The sequence below is a fragment of the Bos javanicus genome, chromosome 5 (assembly GCF_032452875.1).
Source record: "Bos javanicus breed banteng chromosome 5, ARS-OSU_banteng_1.0, whole genome shotgun sequence".
NCBI lineage: Eukaryota > Metazoa > Chordata > Mammalia > Artiodactyla > Bovidae > Bos > Bos javanicus.
Genome location: NC_083872.1, coordinates 60,238,578 through 60,266,232, shown reverse-complemented (window position 1 = coordinate 60,266,232; position 27,655 = coordinate 60,238,578). Strand labels below are relative to the sequence as shown.

General features: G+C 37.7%; 2 protein-coding genes across 2 annotated transcripts; both read left to right on the top strand.

Annotated features, from left to right (window-relative positions):
* Positions 1 to 212: 212 nt before the first annotated feature.
* On the top strand, positions 213 to 1,154 carry LOC133248926 (olfactory receptor 9K2-like). Its single transcript, XM_061419194.1, has one exon. The coding sequence runs from the start codon at positions 213 to 215 to the stop codon at positions 1,152 to 1,154; it is 942 nt and encodes a 313-aa protein (XP_061275178.1).
* A 21,164-nt stretch (positions 1,155 to 22,318) lies between these two features.
* On the top strand, positions 22,319 to 23,299 carry LOC133248925 (olfactory receptor 9K2-like). The gene has a single exon (XM_061419193.1). It carries the CDS (start codon positions 22,358 to 22,360, stop codon positions 23,297 to 23,299), a length of 942 nt encoding a protein of 313 aa, XP_061275177.1. The 5' UTR covers positions 22,319 to 22,357.
* The last annotated feature ends 4,356 nt before the right edge of the window (positions 23,300 to 27,655 follow it).

The window sequence follows — 27,655 nt, the reverse complement described above, 5'->3', positions numbered from 1 at the left end:
TAAATTCCATTTTTAACCAGCTGTGTTACCTCAGGCAACTCAAACTCTCTCTCATATTTCTTTTGCCATATGTGTAAGCTTAGTCGAATAATGGATATGAAAATATTATGTCAATTATAAAGTATTTTTAGATGCAAAGTGTTATTTGTGATACTAGCTAAAGAGTAGAAACTTTGCTGACTTTCTCTTATGCCTTTAAGCAGAAGTTTGCCATGGGTGACAAGGGAGGAGACAACCATTCAGAAGTGACTGACTTCATTCTTGTAGGCATCAGGGTCCGTCCAGAGCTCCACAGTCTCCTTTTCCTACTTTTCCTGATTATTTATTGGATGGTCCTTCTGGGGAACCTTAGCATGATTGGCATCATTGTGACTGATCCCCGGCTGAACACACCAATGTATTTCTTCCTAGGCAATCTCTCCATCATTGACCTCTCCTACTCCACTGTTATTGTACCCAAAGCCATGGTCAACATCCTGTCTCAGAAAAAGACCATATCCTTTGCAGGTTGTGTGGCTCAGCTGTTTCTTTATGCACTTTTCATGGTAACAGAGGCCTTTGTCTTAGCAGCCATGGCTTATGACCGCTTCATTGCCATCTGCAACCCACTTCTCTATACTGTCCGCATGTCAAGAAGTCTCTGTATCCAGCTGGTGGCTGGTTCTTATCTCTGTGGCTGGGTCAGTTCCATCCTTCAAATCAGTGTAACATTTTCAATGTCTTTCTGTGCCTCTCGAGTCATTGATCACTTCTACTGTGATTCAAACCCAATTGAGAAGATCTCATGTTCCAATGTCTTTATTAATAAGATGGTATCACTTAATTTGGCTATTCTTATTATTTTGCCCACGATAGTTGTTATTGTAGTCTCTTACATGTATATTGTGTCCACAGTTTTAAAGATCCGCTCCAGTGAAGGAAGGAAGAAAGCCTTCTCCACTTGCAGCTCTCATCTGGGGGTTGTAAGTTTGCTTTATGGCACTGTCTCGTTTGTGTATCTCACACCACCAAGTAACCCGGAACTTCGTAAAGTGGCCTCAGTATGTTACATTTTATTCACACCTATGCTGAACCCTTTAATCTACTCTCTAAGAAATAAGGATGTTAAAGATGCGATGAGAAAAGTTGTATGGAAGAAAAAAGTTTTACTCTAAATATGCTTCCACTTTTACTTTTTCTTGCATCCTTTGATTTTGTTCTCCAAATCTTCTAGACTTATGCATTTAAAGCTCAAGTTGTTTCTCAAACCAAAGCAAAACCAAAAACCTTAACAGTTTTATTCAACAGCATTAATAATATCCTATAAAAATTCTACAAATTCACTTTTCACTATTTACTTTTCACTTTTCCACAAGGTAACGTTAAATCTGAAAGTTTTGGACAGCCATGAAAATTTATTGCATTTCTACAAAGAGATATATTTTTCACTCTCCAGGCAATAATATATATGTAAATGGAGAAGAAAAAAATATTATTGTTTCTCTTCCAAGTATGCCTAAATAAAATTTAGAAAATATTTAAGTATAAGGATTTATTTGGAAACTGTGTGACCCAACTGTTTTATATGCAAATAACTATAAGTGCTAGTGTTGCGTTTTGTTTTTAACATCATGCCAAAGATGTGAGGACATGCGTATATGATGAAAGGAAAAAGGAAAGGTTACATAAACAGTGGCTTCTGTTGAAGTAAATAGGGGCCAAATAAAAATGAACATGGGAAGATTGCGTTCATTTGGTTTAAATTATGATATTTGTTTGGTTTTCCTTGAATGGCATGGTCATCCTACTTTTCTCCCATATGATGAGAATATTTTATGATATTTATGATGTTTTACAGCTCATTCCTCTATCTTTTGGGTAATACAAATTATTGGTAGTGAATATGCTATTGATGGGGGGCTTCCCAGATGGTGTTAGTGGTAAAGAATCCACCTGCCAATGCAGGAGATGCAAGAGATGTGGGTTTGATGCCTGGGTCAGGAAGATCCCCTGGAGTAGGAAATGGCAACCCATTCCAGTATTCTTGCCTGGAAAATCTTATGGACAGAGGAGCCTGGCAGGTTACAGTCCATGGAGCCACAAAGAGTCAGACTTAACTGAGTGACTGAACACACACACACACACATGCACACACATGATTAATGAAAACACTCAGTTGAAATAAAGTCAGTTTGAAAATCTCAGTTAAAAATATCTTAAGCCTTTATAATAAGCTCTACAGATAGTTGGGTTATATGTAAATGTACATACATGTTTGTGTGCATGCATGTGTGTATTTGTGTATGAATATGTTTGGGTTATTTGAATATGGGGTAGTTTTAAAATGTGATTAGTTCTAAATATCCGATGTCAGTTGAGAAGGGAAGGTGGGTTAAAGCAGGTTTGATAGGTATTAAATTTAGGAAGCCAAGTTCTAGAGAAAGTTGTGCCAGAGTTAACATTTTTACAGTTGATGTAAGTAATGCTTTAGCTAAGAAATTATAATGCCTAAGTCAGGACAACATTAAATTCTAGGCAAGAACTAATCCTAAGAAATAAAATATAATTATGAGTTTTGTCCGTACACTTGGCATTGAGAAAACCTAAAATATAGGTCTTAGATAAGGTCTTCTGGTTTTCTGCTTTTAAGATAGCAAAACCTCCTTGGATGAATGCACAAAGGCAAACATCTTCATGGGTTAATGTTGATTAGGGTAAGAGATTTGAGAAATGAATATTCTTATTGAATAGACAAAGTGAGAAGCTAAGTGACTTAATAAATCAAGGTTATATTTATCTTTCTCCCTAAACTGATAAATCTACCATTCTCTTGATGTTCAGATGCTGCCATTTTCCTTGATATTCAGAAAAATATCATTTAAGAGGGAAATGTGAATTCAAATCAGCTTGGGAAACTGATCTTTGGCATTGATTATTATAAGTCTGGAAAATACCCTTTTTAGGTTTCAGTTTTACTTATTTCCACTGTATATCTGATACCCTAGAATGTCACTCTTTGATGTATCTAACAAGTGTGCGTGATTAAAGACTATTTGGAAAAGGCAACAAAATACTGACTAACAATAAGGCCTAGATTAATTTGCTTTAGATTTTAGTCTGGTGGATTATATTTTTCATTTTTCAGCTATAACATTACAGTATTTCAATGTCTAACCTTCAAAGTGGCATTGCTTAAACCATGCCAGATGTTGGAAGAAACCTGGGAAAGATGAAAATCAAGGCAGAATGCTTTCAAAGGTGTTAAGTTAAGCTCTCCCTTACTTTCTTCTAATTGTCATAAACATTATTCTTGGTAAAATTTTTTTCTGGTTTCACAGGCCTTATATGAAAAGTAGTGCCTAATTTATATCTCTCTCATTATGTGTGCCATCAAGATTCCATCAGAACCACCTGATGTCGTATCAACCTTTTGTTGGCCTTTATTGACGAAGTGTTTCCTTTTTCAATGTTGCATGGATTATGAAACACCGTCACATTCCAAGGGAGTCTGAAAATTGTATTCTCCATCATGTACATCATAAGTCATTACTTTGAGGGAACTTTAAGTCTGTATTCACACGGAGAAGTTTCTCAATAGTGATATGATCTTGAGAGGCAGAAGGTTGCATTAGATGTCTCAAACACTCTCCTCCGCAATGCACTGTCTCTTCTTCCCGGTTACAAGTTTTGGGACATGCGCATATATTGATTGTCCTATAATTCTATGTGTTACATTTTGTCTTTAAATTTTTTGGATTGCTAATGTTTACCTAATGCTTAGTGCATTGAACTTTGGTGAGGACATTTATAATAATATTTTCTATTGCCAGACTGCTAAGATTATCCAACTCAGATAATTTCAAATGATAATTCAAATATTCATAAATATAAGTTAAAATTACTAAATTAAACATCTGTTGGACGAGCACCCAAAGCATGCTCCATTTGTTTTCCTTAGGATAGTTTTAACTCTTATTATGAGGTTTAAATTGTTGTAGTAATTGGAGTAGCTGAACTGATTAGATATTGCAAAAATGTTGAAATTTGAATTGATATTGGACTGTTACTCTTGTGAATTGAGTATATGTCACTTTATCCTATCCCATAATACCAGTATAAGTCATAAAATCAATAAAAATTCTTGAGTGTGTGAACGCTATTATATAATTGCGGACAAAGCTTCTTACTGTTAAGGGCTGGGCAGGGAGGGAGGGGAAGAAGAGGGAAAGGATGGGGTCAGAAAGAAGCAAGGTATCCTGAAACTTAAAAAGGAATCCATTTCAATCATTTCTTTTTTCTTTTTAACTTGAAGTACAGATTTAATTTTCTTTTTAAAAAATATTCTTTTTCAAATTATTTTCCCATTTAGGTTACTACATAATACTGAACACGGTTCCCTGTACCAAACAAGTAGGTCCTTGTTGGTTATCTGTTTTAAATATAGAAGTGTGTCCATCCCCAATTCCCAATCTATCCCTCCCACTCTCTTTCCCTAATCCTTCCCCTCTTGTGACAATAAGTTCTAAGTCTGTGAGTCTGTTTCAGTTTTGTAAATAAGTTCATTTGCATTCTATTGTTTTTTTAAGATTCAGCATATAAGTGATAGCTCATGTGGCTTTATATCATCGAAACAAACAGCCCAATCAAAAAATGGGCAGAAGCATATGTACACCTATGGCTGATTCTTGTTGCTCTTTGACAGAAAACAACAAAATTCTATAAAGCAATTATCCTTCAATTAAAAATTAAATACAATTTTAAACAATGGAAAGAAAACCTATACAGACATTTCTCCAAACAAGACATACTGAAGGTCAACATCCTTTCTTAACTATTATAATACTGTTAAAAAAAATAAAACAAGACAACTGCCGCCCCCCCAACTTTAATCAAAGACTAAATTTGGCTTAAAACTTGACATTCAGAAAACTAGATCATGGCATCTGGCCCCAATCACTTCATGGCAAATTGTTGGGGAAACAATGGAAACAGTGACCGACTTTATTTTTTTGGGCTCCAAAAATCACTGCAGATGGTGACTACAGCCATGAAATTAAAAGATGCTTGTTCCTTGGAAGAAAAGCTATGACCAACCTAGACAGCATATTGAAAAGCAGAGACATTACTTTGCCAAAAAAGGTCCATCTAGTGAAAGCTATGGTTTTTCCAGTAGTCATGTATGGATGGAAGAATTGTATCATAAAGAAGGCTGAATGCCAACGAATTAATGCTTTTGAACTGTGGTGTTGAAGAAGACTCTTGAGAGTCCCTTGGACAGCAAGGAGATCCAGTCAATCTTAAAGGAAATCAGTCCTGAATATTCACTGGAAGAACTGACGCTGAAGCTGAAACTCCAATACTTTAGCCACCTGATGAGAAGAACTGACTTATTGGAAAAGACCTTGATGCTGGGAAAGATTGAAGGCTAAAGGAGAAGGGGACGACAGAGGATGAGATGGTTGGATGGCATCACCGACTCAATGGACATGAGTAAGCTCTGGGAGTTGGTGATGGACAGGGAAGCCTGGTGTGCTGCAGTCCATGGGATCTCAAAGAGTTGGACACGACTAAATGACTGAACTGAACTGAATTTTAATAGTTCTTACTTTTACTGAATATGACTTCTAGATTTTGGAAATAGTTTTTTTTTTTTTTCCTTATCAGTGTGGAAACATTTACTCACATTGTTTGGCATTGTGATGATTGGTATTGGGTTTCTCAATTGCATGTCTTATACTTGGGTGTCTTTAGTGGCAACCTACATAAATGAACTTTGGATAATTTAAGCAAAAGATAAATAATTAGACACATACATTTTTTATTTTTATTTTTGCTCCAGCTGCATATACACAATGAGAGGGCTGGAGAGGGTGAGTCCCTTGGCAGCATTCTAGGAAGTTAGAATGTGAAAAATAGGCAAGAGTCTTCAAGTAGGATTCAAACTTGTCAAATGTCACACTATTAGAAAGTTTTACTTCAAAAATTTCAAGTTCTTTGTTCCTCTGCTGGATAGTTCTGAGACAGGATCTAATAAATAACTCTGTTGTTGTTGCTGTTATTGTTGTATAGTCACTAAGTCATGTTTGACTCTTTCATGGTCCCATGGACTATAGTACTCCTGGCTCCTCTATCCATGGAATTTTCCAGGCAAAAATAGTAGAGTGGGTTGCCATTTCCTTCTCCAAGGGATCTTCCTGACCCAGGGATGGAACCCATGTCTCCTGCATTAGCAGGTGGATTCTTTACCACTTAGACACCAGGGAAGCCCAAGAAATAGCTCTATAACTCCACAAAATGTTTGGAGTGTTCTCCAAACATTTTCTTCAGTGTTCAGTCATTTGAAAATTAGTCATCAAAATATTTGGAAGGTTTTGGAAGGATTTCAGTTCACATCTTATTCAAGAGTGAATTCAGTGATTTCAGTTCACATCTTATTCACATCTTCATTCCACTGACTCTCTGTGACTCACTCAAGTCTAAGAGTTGGGAGATGGGCATTATCTGAATCGTGGTAGCTCAGGTCAGCTTTTGATCTTATCCAATGCCTCTCTCTTTTTGTCTCTCTGTCTTTTGCTCTCTCTAAAGAGGGTCCACTTATTTTATTCCTAGATAACTTATGATTAGCTACCCCTAGGTGGAGATTACTATACCACATTCATTTTTGAACTAATAAGTTGCTACTATCATGTTAACCAAATCTTTCTTTGCTCTCTCAGTCAGAAGCCATAATCTGAACACTCTCACTCCTCGCTTCTCACCGATATTAGAAAGGCCACTTTAACCTTAATGTCTGCCACCAACATCCTTAGAGAGAAGTATCACAGCTGCTTTTAAAATTTCTGGCTGTTTGCTTTGTCATTGGTAAAGGAACACCTCGGGGCACCTAGCCAGTAGTGCCACTCTAGCACTACTGTCTCCTAAAGATATTAAATTTCCTTTTCTATACTTTTCCCAAAGTGTTTCTAGTGTATTAATTTCATTTAATATCTGGTATTAGTTAATAAATTACACTTGTCATATCAATCAAACATTAGACTTCAACTTATTTACATTAGCTAGTACTCTTGCCTGGAAAACCCCATGGATGGAGGAGCCTGGTAGGCTGTAATCCATGGGGTCGCTAAGAGTCTGACACGACTGAGAGACTTCACTTTCACTTTTCACTTTCATGCATTGGAGAAGGAAATGGCAACCCACTCCAGTGTTCTTGCCTGGAGAATGAGGGAGCCTGGTGGGCTGACGTCTATGGGGTCACACAGATTCGGACATGACTGAAGTGATTTAGCAGCAGCAGCAGCAACACACTAATTGTCAAATTTTGGTTAAGTAAGAATTCTGTCAAGTATCTCCCTCCCTCTCAAGTAAAAGAGCCCTAAAATTCATTCACCTCAAAGCACTTTTGCCAATATGTATCCAAAAAATATTCAAAATTTTAAGCCAGTCTTCTACAAATTCTCTATCTGCCTTGGGACAGTATTCATATTCTTGCACTAATAAGTGAGCTCATAGAATGAAAATGAGGAGTGGAAAGGGGAACTATGGCTTCTTCCTTCAAGGAAACTTTTTCAGATAAAGGAGTAGCAGCATCTTAAATTGAGCAGGGAATAACTCTTAGGCAGGTAGGTCTGCTTCCTTCTGCAAAGGTGGTTGAGGTAGCTTCCAAAATGTCAGAATTTTCAAATGTTTTGAGTAATGTTACAAACCAGGACTCTTGCCTGGAAAACCCCATGGACAGAGGAGTATGTTAGGCTACAGTCCATGGAGTCACAAAGGGTCAGACTCGACTGAGCATCTTCACTTTCACGAACCAGGAATCCTCAGTTAATTGTATGAGAGAAATTGAAGGGATGATTCAACATGTTTTGTGTTCGGCAAGCCAAAAATTCATACTGTGGGTTAGCTTTCAGCAGTTTCATCTCTGCAGCTGTTAACTATAGGACATTATCTTGTTATGGTGACAAGTACCCTATAGAAATAGAATTTAAAGATCTGAGCTCAATTTTTGCTTTAATTTGTCAGAAGTACTAACAGCATGTTGCAGTCTTTGAATTACCCAAGCCATAATTACAATTCAGACGGTGACTCTATTGGTCCATCAGATTCTTGCTTTCAGTGGGTATATGATTCAATTTAACTGTATGGTAGGTCAGTTCAGTTGCTCAGTTGTTACTGACTCTTTGCAACCCCAAGGACTGCAGCATGCCAGGCTTCCCTGTCCATCACCAACTCCTGGAGCTTACTAAAACTCATGTCCATCAAGTCAGTGGTACCATGCAACCGTCTCACTCTCTGTCCTCCTTCTTCCACCTTCAACCTTCCCCAGCATCAGGGTCTTTTCCAATGAGTCAGTTCTTCTCATCAGGTGGCTAAAGTATTGGAGTTTCAGCTTCAGCATCAGTTCTTCCAAGGAATATTCAGAACTGATTTCCTTTAGGATTGACTGGTTGGATCTTCTTGCAGTCCAAGGGACTCTCAAGAGTCTTCTCCAACACCACAGTTCAAAGCATCAATTCTTCACTTGGCTTTCTTTATAGTCCAACTCTCACATCCATACATGACTACTGGAAAAACCATAACTTTGACTAGACAGACCTTGGTTGGAAAAGTAATGTCTCTGCTTTTTAATATGCTGTCTAGATTGGTCAGAGCTTTTCTTTCAAGGAGCAAGCATCTTTTAATTTCTTGGCTGCAGTCACCATTTGCAGTGATCTTGGAGCCCCCCAAAAAGAAGTCTGCCACTGTTTCCATTGTTTCCCCATCTGTTTGCCATGAAGTGATGGGGCCAGATGCCATGATCTTCGTTTTCTGAATGTTGAGTTTTAAGCCAACTTTTTCACTCTCCTCTTTCACTTTCATCAAGAAGCTCTTTAGTTCTTGTTTGCTTTCTGCCATAATGGTGGTGTCATCTGTGTATCTGAGATCTTTGATATTTCTCCCAGCAATCTTGATTCAAGCTTATGCTTCAACCAGCCAAGCATTTCACATGATGCACTCTGCATATAAGTTAAATAATCAGGGTGACAATATGCATCCTTGACGTACTCCTTTTCTGATTTGGAATCAGTCTGCCGTTCCATGTTCTGTTCTAACTGTTGTTTCTTTACCTGCATACAGATTTTCAGGAGGCAGGTCAGGTGGTCTGGTATTCCCATCTCTTTAAGAATTTTCCAGTTTTTTGTATCCACACATTCAAAGGATTTGGCATAGTCAATAAAGCAGAAATAGGTATTTTTCTGGAACTCTCTTGCTTTTTCCATGATCCAGCAGATGTTGGCAATTTGATCTCTGGTTCCTCTGCTTTTCCTAAAACCAGCTTGAACATCTGGAAGTTCACGGTTCACGTATCGTTGAAGCCTGGCTTGGAGAATTTTGAGCATTACTTTGCTAGCATGTGAGATGAGTGCAATTGTGTGGTAGTTTGAACATTGTTTGGCATTGCCTTTCTTTGGGATTAGAATGAAAACTGACCATTTCCAGTCCTGTGGCCACTGTTTGAGTTTTCCAAATTTGCTGGCATATTGAATGCCACACTTTCACAGCATCAACTTTTAGGATTTGAAATAGCTCAACTGGAATTCCATCACCTCCAGTAGCTTTGTTCATAGTGATGCTTCCTAACGCCCACTTGACTTTGCATTCCAGGATGTCTGGCTCTAGGTGAGTGATCACACCATCATCATTATCTGGGTCATGAAGATCTTTTTTGTATAATTCTTTTATGTATTCTTGCTCCCTCTTCTTAATATCACATTAAAACCACATTACAGAAAGTTAATCAGCATGAAAAAGCAGAAAGCTGCCTCCCAGATGAAGGTACAGGATACAACCCCAGAAAAACAACTAAATGAAGTAGAGATAGGCAACCTTCCAGAAAAAGAATTCAGAATAATGATAGTGAATATGATTCAGGTTCTCAGCAAAGGAATGGAGGCAAAGGTTGAGAAGACACAAAAAAATGTTTACCAAAGATCTACAAGAAGTAAAGAAGGAGTAAACAGAAGTGAATAATGTACTAGAAGAAATCCAGAGCAGAATAACTGAGGTGTAAACAGAGATAAATGACCTGAAGGACAGTTTGGTGGAATCACTGCCACAGAACAGAATATAGAGTAAAGAATGAAAAGATATGAAGATAGCCTGAGAGACCTGGAACAACATTAAAAGTATGAACATCTGCATTATAGGGGCCCCAGAAAGAAGATAGGGAGAGAGAAGACCTAAGAAAATATTTGAAGAGATAATAGCTGAAAACTTTCCTAACATGGGAAGGGAAATAATCAAGTCTAGGAAGCAGAGAGAATCCCAGGCAGGATAAACCAAAGGAAGAACACACCAGGACACATAGTAATCAAACTCACAAAAAATTAAAGACAAAGATAAAACATTAAAAGCAACAAGGGAAAAATGAGAACATACAAGGGAACAACCATCAGGCTGATTTCTTTCTTTCTTTTTTCCAAAGTTTATGTATTTTAATTGAAGGCTAATTACTTTACAATATTATAGTGGGTTTTGCCATACATTGACATGAATCACAGGCTGATTTCTTACCAGAAACTCTACAAGCCAGATGGGAATAGCATGACATATTTAAAGTGATGAAACGAAAGGAACTTACAACCAGGAGTACTCTATACAGCAAGACTCTTCTTCAGATTTGATGGAGAAATCAAAAGCATTCCAGATAAGCAAAAGCTAAAATAATTCAGCACTACCAAATCAGCTTTACAACAAATGCTAAAGGAACTTCTTTAAGCAGAAAACAAGAAAATGGAAAGCCCTATCCACAGAAAATAAACCATAGACAATTAAGAAAGTGGTAGTAGATAATAGGATAATTACATTAAATGTAATTGGATTAAATGCACCTATCAAAAGACATGGACTGGCTGGGCAGATGAAAACATGTGCATGTATGCACTTCTGCTTACCACATCCTTCTGCTTGGCCCACCTACTTGTATGTAATTATTTTATATTGTTAGGCTGATTATGTTTCCTTCATGGCTTGCAATTTTAATTATCTTTTATTTTTTGTCTTGTTATTGATTGTGAAATCTGATCAACATCTTTTACTACTGTCCTGACCCAGGGATTGAGCCCAGGTCTCCCACATTGTAGACAGATGCTTTACCATCTGAACCACCAGGGAAGTCCAATCATGTAACTATTACCCACTTAATACCACAGTATCATGACTGGTCAACAGAAAAATTATAAAATTCTATATCACCAAAACTACCATTGAATAGAAAAATATGTAATTGCTTTTTAAAATCCAGATGCATATGAGATTTATCTTGGAATTTTTTGAAAAATACAATTACCCAGGTATTGGTTATTATTATTATTATTTTTGGCCAGAGCTCCAGATATGTTTCTAATGAGCAACCATGTTAAAAACAACTGAAGTATGTGAGGATCTTTTACTTTTATCTAGCTTGTTTCACTTTTTCTATTTCATATTCAGTGGTCCTATTTCATTTAGGTTATGTTTTCCAATTTCTCCATCTCCTTTTTTATTGATGTTCTTTCTCAAGTGTTTATCAAGTGTATTAGAAAAGTTTTGTATACAGATATATAAATAATATGTACAACATATATATTTTAGAAAATGTATGGATTTTTGCCTAACTAAAATTTTATGACATTTTGATTCCATTTGTTTGACTTAAATAGAATGCTAGATTTCTAAATAAAAAAAATAGATATGAAACAAGCAGGAAAGGTTTATTGTATAGCACAGGGAACTATAGTCAATAGCTTGCAATAACATATAATGGAGAAAAATATCATCTTTGTATATGTATAACTGAACCACACATACAAAAAAGAATTTTACTTTTTGAAACTTAGTAATGCTTATCTTTTTGCCAGGTTTTCTAAATGTCCTACAGACTTCTAATAACACATGAAATACAAAATTCTAATTATATTTATGAGGATATGATTAGGAGAAGGCAGTGGCACCCTACTCCAGTACTCTTGCCTGGAAAAACCCATGGATGGAGGAGCCTGGTAGGCCGCAGTCCACGGGGTGGGGAAGAGTCGGACACGACTGATCGACTTCACTTTCACTTTTCACTTTCATGTATTGGAGAAGGAAATGGCAACCCACTCCAGTGTTCTTGCCTGGAGAATCCCAGGGGTGGTGGAGCCTGGTAGGCTGTCATCTATGGGGTCGCACAGAGTCGGACACGCCTGAAGCGACTTAGCAGCAGCAGCAGGATATGATTATATAAATTAATTCCATAAATATATATTATATTAAATTATTAATGACATCCTTCAGAATGCTCCTATTCTTGTTTTTTCTACAGTTGATAAAATATTCTTAGAGAAATGTTAATATGCCTCATTGCTGCTACTACTGCTAAGTCACTTCAGTCGTGTCCGACTCTGTGTGAGCCCATAGATGGCAGCCCACCAGGGCTGTCCCTGGGATTCCCCAGGCAAGAACACTGAAGTGGGTTGCCATTTCCTTCTCCAGTGCATGAAAGTGAAAAGTGAGACTCTTAGCGACCCCATGGACTGCAGCCCACCAGGCTCCTCCATCCATGGGATTTTCCAAGACAGAGTACTGGAGCAGGGTGCCATTGCCTTCTCCAATATGTCTCACTATGATTATATATTTTTGTTATTTTTTCTTATGTTTCTCCTGTATTTGCTTTATGAATCTTTGTTTTTTTTTTTTTTGTTGTCAAGGGGTCTAATGGTTTATGATGTCTATCTTTGTGAATTGCACCTTTTATCATTAAAAACATTAATTTTTGTTTCATTTAAAATAAGCAAAGTTAATAAAAATTATAAGTTAAATACACAGAATATAATAACTTATTAGTATGAGACAATACAGCAAAGAAGGTGTGTCTCATCATTTTAAATCTGAATGATATGTATGGTGATGGTACAAACACATAAAAAGTAAAGGAGCTTTAGCAAGCTAGGAATAGAGAATTTCCTTAACTTGAAAAGTAACATCTACCAAAAATCTAGAGCTAAGATCATATTTAAGGTGAGAAGCAGAAGCTTTCCTGATAAAATTAGGAACAAAGCAAGGAAGTCCCCGTTGCAAAACGTTTACAACCTTCAACTACAGTTGAAGTCTTAGCTAAGGCAATAGACAAGAAAAGAAAGTGTTATGGGCTGAATTCTGGTTTTCAGAATTAATATGTTGAAGACCTAACCCTGGTATTATAGTGTATGACTATAGAGTTGATACTTGAACAACACTAGTTTTAAATATGCAGATTCACTTGCACACAAATTGATTTTAATAAATGTATTAGAAGTTGTTTTGAATATTTGCGACAATTTGAAAAAAAACTTGCAGATGAACTATGTAGCCTAGAAATATTGAAAATAATTAAGAAAAATTAGGTATGTCATGAATGCATAAAATATGTATAGATACTAGTCTAGACCATACCTCGCACCATTTTCAGTTGAGAGAAATTTTAAAAATGTAACATTGGAGTATTAAATAATAATTACAGGAAATTGATTGTAGTATATCGTACTACTATAATATATTTGTAGTTACCTCCTGTTGTTATTGTGGTGAGCTCAAGTGATGTGAGTATCCACTTAAAACACTACAGGACACTAATCATCTCTATGTGAGCTATTAATCTTTCCATTAAACTGGGTACCACAATAAAAAGTGATCTCTCCCAGTTCTTTTAAGTTTTTCATTATGTTTAGTGCAATACCTTAAATAACAACATCTCAGGACTCCTATGAAGTGCCACTAATGATTCGGGAAGTGCTCCTAAGAAGCAGAGAATAGTCATGATCTTACAAGAAAAAGTTGAATTGCTAGGTATCTACTGAAGATTGAGGTCTACAGCTATGGTTGCCTGCCATTTTAAGATGAATGAATCCAGTGTAAGGACTCACTTTTTTTTTTTTTTAAGAATTTGTGAAGCTGTAGCTTGCTGTGGCTACAGCAGTAGGTATGAAAATTTTGTACTTTTGTGAATACTTTATCTCATATTAACAATGCATATTTTACTGGGTGCAGGATTGCTAGGAGAAAGACATATCTATATATTGTAATATGATTTGAGAAAAAGTAAAGTTATATGCCAACGTAAAACAAAAGCAAGGTGAAGGACTAAACTGGAGAATTTGATGAAAGCAAAGGATGGTTTGATAATTTTAGAAAGAGATTTGGCTTAAGAAGTGTCAAGAAAATTGAGGGAGTAGCTTCTGCTGATCAAGAGGCAGCCGATGAGCTCCCAAATGCCAGTAAGAAAATCATTGAGGAGAGAGGATATCTGGCTGAACCAATTTTTAATGCAGAAGAAAAGTGCCCTATTCTGTGAAGAAACTGTCACAGAGGATACTTATTAGAAGGGGAAGGAAGTGAGTCCCAGGATTCAAGGCAGGAATGGATAGGCTTACCCTACTGTTTTGTGCAAATGTGTTTAGGTTTATGATCAAGAATGTCCTTATCTATAAAATTATTAATCCCCAAGTTTTAAAGGGAAAAGATACATTGCAGCTGCCAGTCTCTTTTTGTAAAGCAAGAAAGACTAGACAAGTAACCTCTTTCTCCTGACTTGGTTCCACTGATGCTTTTGGAAGCACCTTGCAGGAGAGGTCTGTCTTAAATTTTTTTTTTTTTTTAAATATTGGACCATGTCCCTGGCCACCCAGAACCCCATGAGTTAAACACCAAAGGTGTCTACTTGTCCCCTGAACACAACATCTCTAATTCAGCCCCTAGATCAGGGGGTGTAAGGATCTTTAAGGCACATTACACATGATAATTTAGGGAAAGATTGTCAGTGATATGGAAGAGAAACCTGATAGAGAGATCATGAAAGTCTGAAAGGATTATACCATTAAAGATGTCATCATTGTTATAGAAAGTCTGTGAAAGCCATCAATCCTGAAATAGTAAAGTCCTGCTGGAGAACTGGTTCAAGATGCTGTGCATGACTTCACATGATTTACAACAGAGCCAATCAAGAAATCATGAAGATATTGAAGATATGACAAAAAAGGGGGTGAAGTGGGTTAAGTGTTTCAAGATATGGATGTTGGAGAAATTAACGAACTGATAAATACCAGAACAAAAGAATCAACAGAAGATTTGATGGAGATGAGTGGCTCTCAATCAGTGCCAGATGACTAGGAAGGAGATACAGAAGAAGCAGTGCCAGAGACAAGGGACATTAGGCAATTTGGCAGAAGGACATGAATTATTAAAGACTGCTTTTGATTTCTTTTATGACATGAACCCTTCTCCTATTGGGTTGACCAAAAAATTCATTTGGGTTTTTCTGTACTCTGTTATGAAAACGTGAATAAACTTTTTGGGCAATGCAATACACTGTGTATTACAGTATGGTACAGTATTGGTGGGCTTCCCAGGTGTCTCAGTGGTAAAGAATCTGCCTGCCAATGCAGGAGATTCAAGAGACGCGAGTTCGATCCCTCAGTTGAGAATATTCCCTATAGTAGGAATGGCAACTCACTCCAGTATTCTTTCCTAGAGAATCCCATGGATGGAGGAGCTTGGCGGGTGACAGTCCAGGGGTTGCAAATAATTGGACATGACTCAGTGAATGAGCATGCACACATTTTATGTGTATGTCACTCTCCAATAATTAGAGAAACTACATGAGAACATCATAGGTAGGTGGGTTTTTTAAAAAATAACAATATTTCTAATGCTGTATTGTGAATATGACTATAATACTCTATGTAATAAAAGTTTATAATGATTCATTCATTAATTGTGTAGGTGGCACCACCATGAAGCAACTAAATTGAGTACACAGTTCTCATAAAGCAATCATATTGCTGCTGCTGCTACTAAGTCGCTTCAGTTGCGTTCAACTCTGTGTGACCCCGTAGACGGCCTCCTACCAGGCTCCTCTGTTCTGGGATTCTCCAGGCAAGAACACTGGAGTGGGTTGCCATTTCCTTCTCCAATGCATGTAAGTGAAAAGTGAAAGTGAAGTCGCTCAGTCATGTCCGACTCTTAGCGACCTCATGGACTGCAGCCTACCAGGCTCCTCTGTCCGTGGGATTTTCCAGGCAAGAGTACTGGAGTGGGGTGCCATTGCCTTCTCTGAATCATATTGCTGCTTCTTAATTATCAATACAAGTATCCTTATACCTGTAATTAAATATGAATTTCTTTTTCTCATCATCATTTCATTTTTTATATTTTTTATTTTTTCATTTTTGATGTCTAGTGTTAGAAATATGTATAATATATACAATATTTTGTATTATGTAAGATGTATTCATATAGGCACTGACAGCTGATTTGACAGATGGTCTTGTTCCTTGGAAGAAAACCTATGACAAATCTAGACAATGTATTAAAAACCAGAGACATCATTTGCTGACAAAAGGCCATATAGTCAAAGCTATGGTTTTTCCAGTAGTCGTGTATGGATGTGAGAGTTGGACCATAAAGAAGACTGAGTGCTGAAGAATTGATGCTTTTGAATTGTGGTGTTGGTGAAGACTCTTGAGAGTCCCTTGGACTACAAGGAGATCAAACCAACCAATCCTAAAGGAAATCAACTCTGAATATTCATTGGAAGGACTGATACTGAAGTTGGGGCTCCAATACTTTGGACACCTACTGCGACAAGCTGACTTATGGAAAAAGACCCTGATGCTGGGAAAGATTGAAGACAGGAGGAGAAGCAGGTGACAGAGGATGATATGGTTGGATGACATCATCGACTCAATGGACATGAGTTTAAGCAAAATCCAGGGGATAGTGAATGACAGGGAAGCCTGGCGTGCTGCAGTCCACGAGGTCACAAAGAGTTGGACCAGACTGAGCGACTGAACACCATTTGTTGACTGTAAGATTCACTACTCAGGAATTGCCTCCAGTAATTCTTGTTGTATCATTTTCTACAAATTCTGGGACATATATTATTCTACATTCTAATCTAATTAAAGTTGTCCTTTTGGTGGACAATATCCACATATATGAATGATGCATATAAGCCAACAATAAAAAAAACCAAACAACCCGAATAAAAAATGGGCAAAGAGGCATATAGAAGGACTTGTGGACACAGAGAATGAAGGAAAGGGAGACAAATTGAGAGAGTAGAGTTGACATATATACTCTATCATGTGTAAAATAGCTAGCTAGTGAGAGGGCTGGGATGGCGGGGCTGGGAGAGAGGTCTTAGAAGGAGGGGATATATGTGTACTTATAGCTTGTTCATGTTGTTGTACAGCAGAAACCAATAAAACATTGTAAAGCCATTATTCTCTAATTAAAAATAATTCTTTAAAAATGTAGGCTCTTTAAGGGCTTACTTTTTCTCTGCTTCCATCACTGATTTTTCTTTTACATTTACAATAGTGTGTGTTTCAACAATAAACGAGTGAAATAAAAAAAGTGGTCAAAGGACTTGATTATACATTTTTCCAAAGGAGACAGACATACGGCCAACAGGCTCATGAAAGATGTTCAACATCACAAATTAATGCAAATCAAAGTCACAATGAGATACCACCTCCTGCCTGTTAGAATGGCTATTATCAAGAAGGCAAGAAATGACAAGTATTGGTGAGGATGTGGAGAAAAGGAAACAGAGAGTTTTGGTGAGAATAGAAATTGGCTTAGCCAGTATAAAAACTTATGGATATTTCTCAAAATATTAAGAACAGAGCCAGCATATGATTCAGTCATTCCACTTCTTGGTATTTACCAAAGAATATGAAAGTACTAATTGAAAAGATATATGCACCCTTATGTTCATCACAGTACTATTCACAATAACCAAGATACAAAAACAACTTAAAGGCCCACTGACAGATGGATAAAGAAGATGCGGTGTATATATAGTATAGAATTATATTCAACCATAAAAAAGATGAAACCTTGCCAATTGTGATATCACGGATGGACTTCAAGGATATTATAAGTTAGATAGAGAAAGACAAATACCATATGACTTTACTCATACGTGGAATACAAAAAACAAATAAGCAAAAATCAAAATAAGTAAGCAAACCAAACCAATCAAAAACAAACATGTAGATACAGAGAAGAGAAAAGTGATTATCAGAGAGAAAGAGGTGGGGGAGTGGAGGGAGAAATGGGTTAAGGAGATCAACTATATGGTGATGGAAACTAAATTTTCAGAGGTGAGCACTGTGCAGTGTATACAGAAGTAGAAATATAATGTATTCATGAAACTTGCTTAATATAAACCAGTGTTACCTCAATAAACAATAAATTAAAAAATAATATATCTTGAAATGCAACAGATACCAAAAAAATTGTTTTTGGTCTCCTTTACAAGTCTTTAAGGCTAGTTTTTTATGCTTGTTCAAACCCAGAGAAGGCATTTCTTAGCTGTCTCCTCTACTTCTCTCTGGTAAACTTCTAGTTGGTCGACAGCTAGCTTTTTGCTCTTATGGAGCTAACCATCTCTACTTCATTGCTTATCACCAAATTATTTTTAAGTTTCAGAATTCACTTATGCTTGAACTTTTCCACACTTTGTTCTAAATACAGTTTACTTGGAGCTCTCTGCTATGGTACACTTTTCATTCTAGGCAAAACCTGTGGTTCAGTTCTCTGATTGACACCTCTGATTTAGGAGCAGGTTTCTGGGTATGGTCAGTAGCCAATGATATTATCCCTCTTGGCATAGAAACTTCATCTTTTGAACTGAGGCTACTTAAAGCAGAGCTCCAGTATTCTTGATGTAACATGACAGAGATCAAGCTTCTATGCTATGAATGGAGGCTGGATAAAGAAAGAGATCTTCAAGATATTTTAGCCACTCTTGCTTTGAATAGACCTTCTGCATTATTTATGCCTTGGGGATAAGATATATTTGCTGCCTGATACTCTCAAGGTGATGGGCTTCCCAGGTGGCGCTAGTGGTAAAGAACTCATCTGCCAATGCAGGAGATAAAAGAGTGGCTCAATTCCTGGCTTGGGAAGATTCCCTGGAGGAGGGCACAGCAATCCATTCTAGTAGTCTTGGCTGGAGACTCCCATGGACAGGGGAGGTTGGTGGACTACAGTCCATTGGGTTGCAAACAGGTGGCCATGAATAAAGCGACTTAACACTCAAGGCGATATGATAGCCTTTGTCTGGTACCTAGGGGAAGAGAAATCTCTGTATTTCTTCCTGTACTTGCTTGAGTGTAAGAAAGTTATGCTGTGCTGAGAGAGGAGAAGAAGGAAGTGGGTCCTTGATTAAATAAGTGTGTGTGAATATTTATTTTGACTTTATTCACAATATCTGAAATCAGAAAACACCTCAATTGCCCAAGATTTAAGAGTAGCAAAATTTGGTACATATGTAAATGGAATACTCATCAGTTAAAAGAATGAGTTACTTATAGATATTACAAAATGAATAAATCTCAAAATCATTTTACTCAGTGAAAGAAACCTGAGAGAAAAGGGTGCATACTATAGGCAAACATATTTATATGCAAAAAAAATCATATCACTGGTTAGCTGAAAATGGAGTTGGAAGCAGGCATAGTTAAAAAAGGGCATGACAAGTCTCTTGGAGGTGATTGAAATGCTCTGTATCTTGATATGGTGATGGTTTCATTGATGTATAAAATAGGCAAAACTCACAGAAATGTATACTCAGTGAATACAGTTTATTTCACACTAATTATTTTTCAATAAAGTGTTTGAGAGAAAATAATGAGTAGAGCTGCATTTTTAGATGCAAGGAGTTGTGTTTTAGAACTCCAACTCAGATATGTCTATTTTTGGATTGATGATTTTAAAAAAGATTTTTTTTTGGTCCTTCCCAAAGGATTCTTACAGGAAAACAGCTCTTCTATGTATGCTGACTCCTGTTAGGCTGCTTCCACATACCCCACCCCCATTTTCTTCCTTTCTGGAGTCCCTATGTTCCTCATGGATCTTGACTCTGGAGTCTAGACATCTTAATAATAAATTTATACTTCTTTCTTTCCCAGGAGGACTATATCTCAGAGGGTAAAGGAAACCTCAATGCTGCAATTATAAAAATTTATACTGTTATGCCAAAGCCATTATGAAAACTGCTGCTGTTATTTGAGCAGATTATCAGAGATTCCAGATGACTCAGGACCATCCTTAGACTTAGGATGTCTAAGACAATCTATTTTTGCTTCTTAAAAGCATTCAAGCACTAGAGAATGCAGAAGAGGGACTATCCTACTGATTGATTCCTCAGATTTACTTTGCATAACTACAGAATATAATTCCTGCAAGCATTTCAGAAGTAACCAAGCATCACTGGAAAATAAACTTGTTTGTCTTCTACAAAGGACAATGACTTTTTCCAGTGTCAACTACTAAAGGAAAGTTTAGTAGTTTACATAGAGCAGTAAGAAAAATAAGGCTATTTTTTCTAAGCAAAGAATATGAAACTGGGAAAATGAACATGTACTTGGAAATTTTGAGAGGAAAGGGGTTCATTTTATTTTGACATAATGATTTTTTTATTATTTTTGTAACATAGTCATTAAATTTGTTTACTCTTTCTAAAATTAAAATAATAACAAGACAGAGCATCAGAATTCTGCTGCTCTTTTTACAGAACATGATAAATTACCAAACAATATAAGGTAAGAGTAAATTTGAAAGCATGTGAGTTTTTGACAAATAATAAATCACCAACTGACCACTTGTCTATTGGATACTCTGGGAAAAACACTCTCCGTTTTCCAGATATAAGTGTTTTTAGCTGTAAACTTATTAACATTAGAATGAGTTTGATAGGAATAAATCTCAAAAATGCAAGTAATCTGGTCCCTTGGTTCTAGGCAGGATTTTAAAGAAATATAAATAAGATACATTATTTTTCAAAAAACATTTTACAACTACTACAGGGTTTCCTTTCACTGTCTAAATAATTTATACTCCTAAGACCCTAACTCTGATCTATTTAAAACTTGCCCCTTTATAATATAATTATCTTCATATTTGATTTTTGATGGATCTGGTGAATAACAAAAAGATATCAAGACAACATGATACCATTTTCTTGAAAGTCATCTTTTCCTCACCAAAATATTAAACTTCTTTCATATTTCTTTACCAAAGAAAAAGTTGATAGATATCACACAGTGATTAGAACATGGGTTCTGGAACCAGATTTCTTGGCTTCAGATTTCAATTCTGACCCTAGTAGGTGTCTTTCAACATATTTTATTTCTTGGTACTTCATTTTCATTACTGTAAACTGGGGAATAGAATAACACTCAGCTCATATTATTGTTGTATGTGTTAAATGAGCTATTATGCAAGCATTTAGAGAAGTGGCCTATAAAAGATGCCACAAAATGTTTGCTATTATTATTGTTGTCTACACAGATTCATGTATATAAAGCCCTGGGGAAAAGAGTGATCTTATTTGAAGTGTCTAGTAAAAGAGTCTTCGCCGGTGGCTCAGACGGTAAAGCGTCTGCCTGCAGTGCGGGAGACCCGGGTTCGATCAATGGGTTGGGAAGATTCCCTGGAGAAGGAAATAGCAACCACTCCAGGACTCTTGCCCGGAAGATTCCATGCACTGAGAGGCTCCTCAGAGCCTGGTAGGCTACAGTCCATGGGATCGCAAAGAGCTGGACATGACTGAGTAAATGAACTAATGATGACTGTAAAAGTTATATTCCAGGTAAATAAGAATGCAATCAACAATTTCTTCTTTAGGTATCTTTTGTTCAGTATCCATTTCTAAATAATTCTATCTAGACAGAATAAGTCTCTTTCTTTACTATGAGCTGTCAGTTGAGGAAATGAAGGAAAATCATTTTTAATGAAAGAAATTTTGAGGCTCATTTGGAGAAATTCTAGCATACAAGTGCTGATAATTTTTGTGTTTGGTTGTGCACAACTTTTTCTTTGTGACTATACACATTATATCAGAATCCATGGTTTCCATTAACCACAAAAAATAATTGCACTTTTTAGGTATCTTAAAATTCAATCATTTCCTTTGTATCTGCTGGTACTCTATGTCTGCCAAGCTAAGTTTTCCTAAAGTAGACTACTGAAGCCCTTATCTCCAAACTCAGACTCCAAAATTGCTTCCAAAATGTCATTTATTGAAATATTTGTGCTCTCTTGCAATCACTATTTCCTGACATTACATTTATTGCATAAATCATGAGTTCAAAATATATACTTAAGTGATACATGCACTGTGAAAGGTATTTGGTGGGAAGACACTGTATTAGATTCAGAAGGAAAAGATCTAATTTCACCACTCGTATAAATTAGTAACTTTTAAGGTGAAAATAAATAATGATTTTAGAACAGTTTTGTGACTCCTAATACAGTAAGAGGTGATTTGTAACTAGGATGACAGCCAAGAATTCATTTGCTCATTTTTCTTTGTACCTCTCTGCAGGTTTCTGCCATGGGTGACAGGGGAACAAGCAACTACTCAGACGTGACTGACTTCATTCTTGTAGGCTTCAGGGTCCACCCAGAGCTCCACATTCTCCTCTTCCTGCTTTTTCTGCTTGTCTATGCCATGATCCTTCTAGGGAATGCTGGCATGATGGTCATTATTATAACTGATCCCCGGCTGGACACACCAATGTATTTCTTCCTAGGCAACCTCTCCTTCATCGATCTCGTCTATTCATCTGTTATTGCACCCAAGGCTATGAGCAACTTCTGGTCTGTGAGCAAGTCCATCTCCTATGCAGGCTGTGTGACCCAGCTCTTTTTCTTCACCCTCTTCATTGTAACCGAGGGGTTTCTCCTGGCAGTCATGGCTTATGACCGCTTCATTGCCATCTGCAATCCTCTCCTCTACACTGTCCAGATGTCAACACATCTCTGTGCTCAGTTGGTGGCTGGTTCCTATTTTTTTGGCTGTATCAGCTCAATTCTTCAGACCAGCATGACATTTACTTTATCCTTTTGTGCTTCTCGGGCCATTGACCATTTTTACTGTGACACTCGCCCACTTCAGAGACTATCTTGTTCTGACCTCTTCATCCTGAGAATGGTTTCTTTCACCTTATCTGGCATCATTATCTTCCCTACCATCATCGTTATTATTGTTTCTTATTTGTACATTGTGTCCACAGTTCTAAAGATACCCTCCACTGAAGGGCGTAAGAAAGCCTTCTCCACTTGCAGCTCCCACCTGGGAGTCGTGAGTGTACTGTATGGTGCTGTCTTTTTTATGTATCTCACTCCTGACACATTTCCTGAGCTCAGTAAAGTGGCCTCCTTGTGTTATACCCTACTCACTCCCATGTTGAATCCTTTGATTTACTCTTTGAGAAACAAAGATGTCAAAGAAGCTCTAAACAAACTTTTGGAGAAGAAAAGTATTATTCTGTGATTATTATTTCTCTTCCACTAATGAGTGGTGTCTGTTTACTTTGTACTCCTCTTGTCATCAATGAAATTATTCTCCTCAGTATCATAGAAATATTATCAAAAGCTTTTTAAAGGTAGTGTATTATTTCCATATGGTAGTTTTTCCCCCCAATTTAGCATTGTCAACGGAGAAGGCAATGGCACCACACTCCAGTACTCTTGCCTGGAAAATCCCATGGATGGAGGAGCCTGGAAGACTGCAGTCCGTGGGGTCACTGAGGGTGAGACATGACTGAGCGAATTCACTTTTACTTTTCACTTTCATGCATTGGAGGAGGAAATGGCAACCCACTGCAGTGTTCCTGCTTGGAGAATCCCAGGGATGGGTGAGCCTGGTGGGCTGCTGTCTATGGGGTTGCACAGAGTCGGACACGACTGAAGTGACTTAGTGACTTAATCACTTACTGAAGTCTTCAATGGAGCAGCAGCAGCATTGTCAAACATAAATATCTTGGATTTTGGAGATGCTCTGGACATTTCAGATACATTTTTTCAAGATGAATCTTCATACTAATCTCAAATAACATTTTATTTCAAAAAACTAATTTCTATTTATTTTTATGGCATACTGCAGAACACTGTTTTTATATATTATTATAGTGCTTAAGTAATTATTTTGTCTAGTTTAGTCTTTGGAATGGCTCCTGCTCTTACACATAACTCCTAGTGGCCCAGACGGTAAAGAATCCACCTGCAATGCAAGAGACCTTGGTTTAATCCCTGGGTCATGGAGATCCCTGGAAAAGGGAATGGCTACCCATTCTAATATTCTTGCCTGGAAAATTCCACGGACAGAGGAGCTTAGCATGCTACATTGCACGGGGTCACAAAGAGTCCGACTTGACTGAGCAGACTTTGGGATCCAGACTTTGAGATCAGCAGATGCCAAAGTGTTGGACTTGACTGAGCAGACTTTGGGACTTCGGGATCATCAGAGAATTGCAATTTGTGGTCTGTATTCATGGTGAGCCACATGCAAGTCTCTGTATGCCAAAGGAATGAGAACAATTCTATAAGAAGGAAGAGGAAATTGGGAAAGCTCTTGTGTACAAGGCCATGGCTTTTCACTGGCTGAGACTTTGCTAGGTAAGAAGAATAATCTTTTAGCCCTTCAAAAGAACTAGATCAAAGGCTGAAAAGCCCAACATTGTTTCACAGAAAAAACACCTCTCTTCCTGAATGAATGGGTTGAAGGCTAGCCACCTTAGAAGGAGGAGCCACTGTTCTGCAGAGTACAGGCTGAAGGCTAGTCAGTCATGAAATAGTCTGATCTCAAATCACATCAAAGTGCCAAACAACTACTAGCCTAACAGCAACACCTTAACCAGAAAGGCAAAGTTTTAAATAGATCCCAAATAAAGCCAGGAGAGCTTCAAATGCAAAGAGGGTGAAAGCTCAGTTCCAGAAGTAAGACATCCTTCAAACCCCAGGGTTGGTGAGAAAAACAGTAAACAACAATGACTCAAATGAGGATATTGGACCTATTTGCACACCAGTCCTAGAACTGTTGGGAGCCTTCTCAGGCCCCTGTGGAGTCCACTGAAATGTTGACCTGAAACAAATAGACTGACAGATATTTCTCCAGCAAACATGGAGGAGAAGCACAGAGTTGCAATTCAAGGTCTGCCACCATGGCAAGATACATGCAAGTTCCTGAATGACAAGGGAAGAATTCTTTTAAAGAAGCAAAAATAAAGATTGATCATGTCAACTACAAACTGGCATTTGCCATCTACCTCTACAAGAATTAAATCATATGCTGGTATAGCTGCTGATTTTCAATACCCCTGAAAGGAGTTCAGGGTAGAGAGCAGAAATGAGGTATTATGTGCTCTGGGAAAAACTGGCAGAACAAGTCTTAAGATACTTTGATATTTTCAGGAGCTAATTTGATGAGCCCAATTCTTGTATCTCCTCATATCTAGAAAAAGCATTAAAATCCTTCATGGTGATGACTGTTGCTTGTGAGTAGTAGAAACCTTCTGCAAAGAATATGTGCTTGATTGCATGTACTCCTGCTTCACCAAAATCACATATATACTGACCATCTTTGGAGTAGTTTCTCAGAGCTATCTGAAATGCTGTCTCCTGGACTACAGTCCTCATTTTATCCCAAATAAAATTTGTCTTACGACTCTCATGTTGTGTATTTTCTTTAAGCTTTGACTGGTGCTATAGTGAAAAAAGTGCCCTTGACTTTTCATTGGCTGAGTCCTTGACAAGAAAGTAGAGGAGTTTTTTTCTTTACAGTTGGGCTCTGCTTTTGGTGTAGGTGTGAAAGTCCCCGACTTTTAGCTTCCAACTTTATTTCAGAGGTTTCGGTTTGCTAATTTTTACAATCATTTTTGAATTTTCACTTGAATAAACTATTTTATACATGTTCTATCAAGAGGGAGTTATAATAAGAAGAAACAAACAATAAATAATTTTCATTACATACACGAACTTGGGAAATTGTATATTGAGTTTGTCAGGCATTGGGGAGTGCTCTGAGGACCTGCTTGTTCCTGGACACTAATAAAAAACATCGAAGTGGGAGATAGAGATATCAAATTTGTTGAGGCAATCATTCCCTTGAATGAACTTTGATAATTGTTCCTATATTAATTATTTAATAAAATATTTAATAAAAGAATAGAGGATAGGTAATCACTAAAATAGAGGGTGACCCCAAATTTACATGCTATGCCTCCATATCTTCATTTATTCTTTTAATTTTATTTAATGCCTATAAACTCCAGGAGATGATGAGGGACAGGCAGATGGTGAGGCATAGTAAGGCCTGGTGTGCTATAATCCATGGGGTCACAAAGAGATGGCCATGACTTGGTGACTGAACAGCAATAGTATGTTCTGATCTTGTGGTAGCTGTGGGTACAGATAACCTTATTCTTTGGGAAACATACAATTTAATGTTGGAATCAGATCATTGGACATACAATTAAAATTCAGAGATTTTATTTTACTGTTTATTGTATGCAAGCAGTAAACATGGAGATTGTAAGTTTGGATGCCTGAGAGTGGGTGTTGGTAATCAAGGAAAGTCTTAGGGATACATGGAAAATATATTTGAAGGACGTACAATTATAGTCAGGGGAACTGCTTTATCAGTTTATGTTATTGATGGGGATTGAAGTATGCCAATGTAATTTTAAAAAGCTTTACTTAAAAATTACAAGTAGGGGTTCCATTTCAAGATGGTGGTGTGGAAGGGTAGAAGGACATGTGCTCATACCCTTCTTCAAGAGGACTAAAATCACAACTAGCTGTTGAACAACCATCGACAGGAGGATGCTGGAACCTGCCAAAAAAAAAAATGCCCCATGTCCAAAGACAAAGAAGCAGCAGCAGTGAGATGGTAGGAGGGGCACAATCCTGATAAAATCAAATTCCACAAACTGGAGAACAATAATACAAAGAAGTTCTCCCACTGTTGTGACTATTCCGAACCCTACTTCAGGCTTCCCAGCCTGGGGACCTGACAAAAGGACTGGGAATCCCCAGGGACTCTGACGTTGAAGCCCAGCAGGATCTGATTATAAGACAGGACTGGGAGAAACAGAGACTCCAGATTTGGAGGGCATAAACAAAATCTTGCACGCACCAAGACTCAGAGGAAAGGAGCAGGGACTCCACAGGAAACTGAACCAAAACTACCAGCTGGGCTTGGAGGGTGTCCTGTTGAGGCATGGGTCTGCAGGGGCTCACTGCAGGGACCGGGTGACTGGCAGGAGCTGTCAGGGAAGGTTCTCTTTGGCATAAACATTCTTGGATGTCACCATTAGCTTGACCACAGACCCTGGGTTACCTCAGGCCAAAAAAACTACCAGGCAGGGAGTGCAACCCTACCCAACAGTAGATAATTGGATTAAAGCTTTACTGAGCAAGACCCTGCCCACCAGAGTAAGACCCAGTTTTTCCCACCACCACTCCCCCCATTAGAAAGTTCTTACACAAGCCTCTTAGACTTCTCCATCAGAGGGCAGACAGAAGAAGCAAGAACCACAATCCCACAGCAACTAAAACAATACCATATTCAGTTCAGTTCAATTGCTCAGTTGTGGCCGACTCTTTGTGACCACATGGACTGCAGCATGCCAGGCTTCCCTGTCCATCACCAACTCCTGGATCTTATTCAAACTCATGTCCATCGAGTCAGTGAAGCTTCCAACCATCTCATCCTCTGTCATTCCCTTCTCCTCCCGCCTTCAATCTTTCCCAGCATCAGGATCTTTTCCAGTGAGTCAGTTCTTTGCATCAGGTGGCCAAAGTAGTGGAGCTTCAGTTTCAGCATCAGTCCTTCCAGTGAATATTCAGG

Excerpts from the sequence above, each read along its gene's own strand:
- LOC133248926 (XM_061419194.1), top strand. The coding sequence starts at position 213 with ATGGGTGACAAGGGAGGAGACAACCATTCAGAAGTGACTGACTTCATT.
- LOC133248925 (XM_061419193.1), top strand. The coding sequence starts at position 22,358 with ATGGGTGACAGGGGAACAAGCAACTACTCAGACGTGACTGACTTCATT.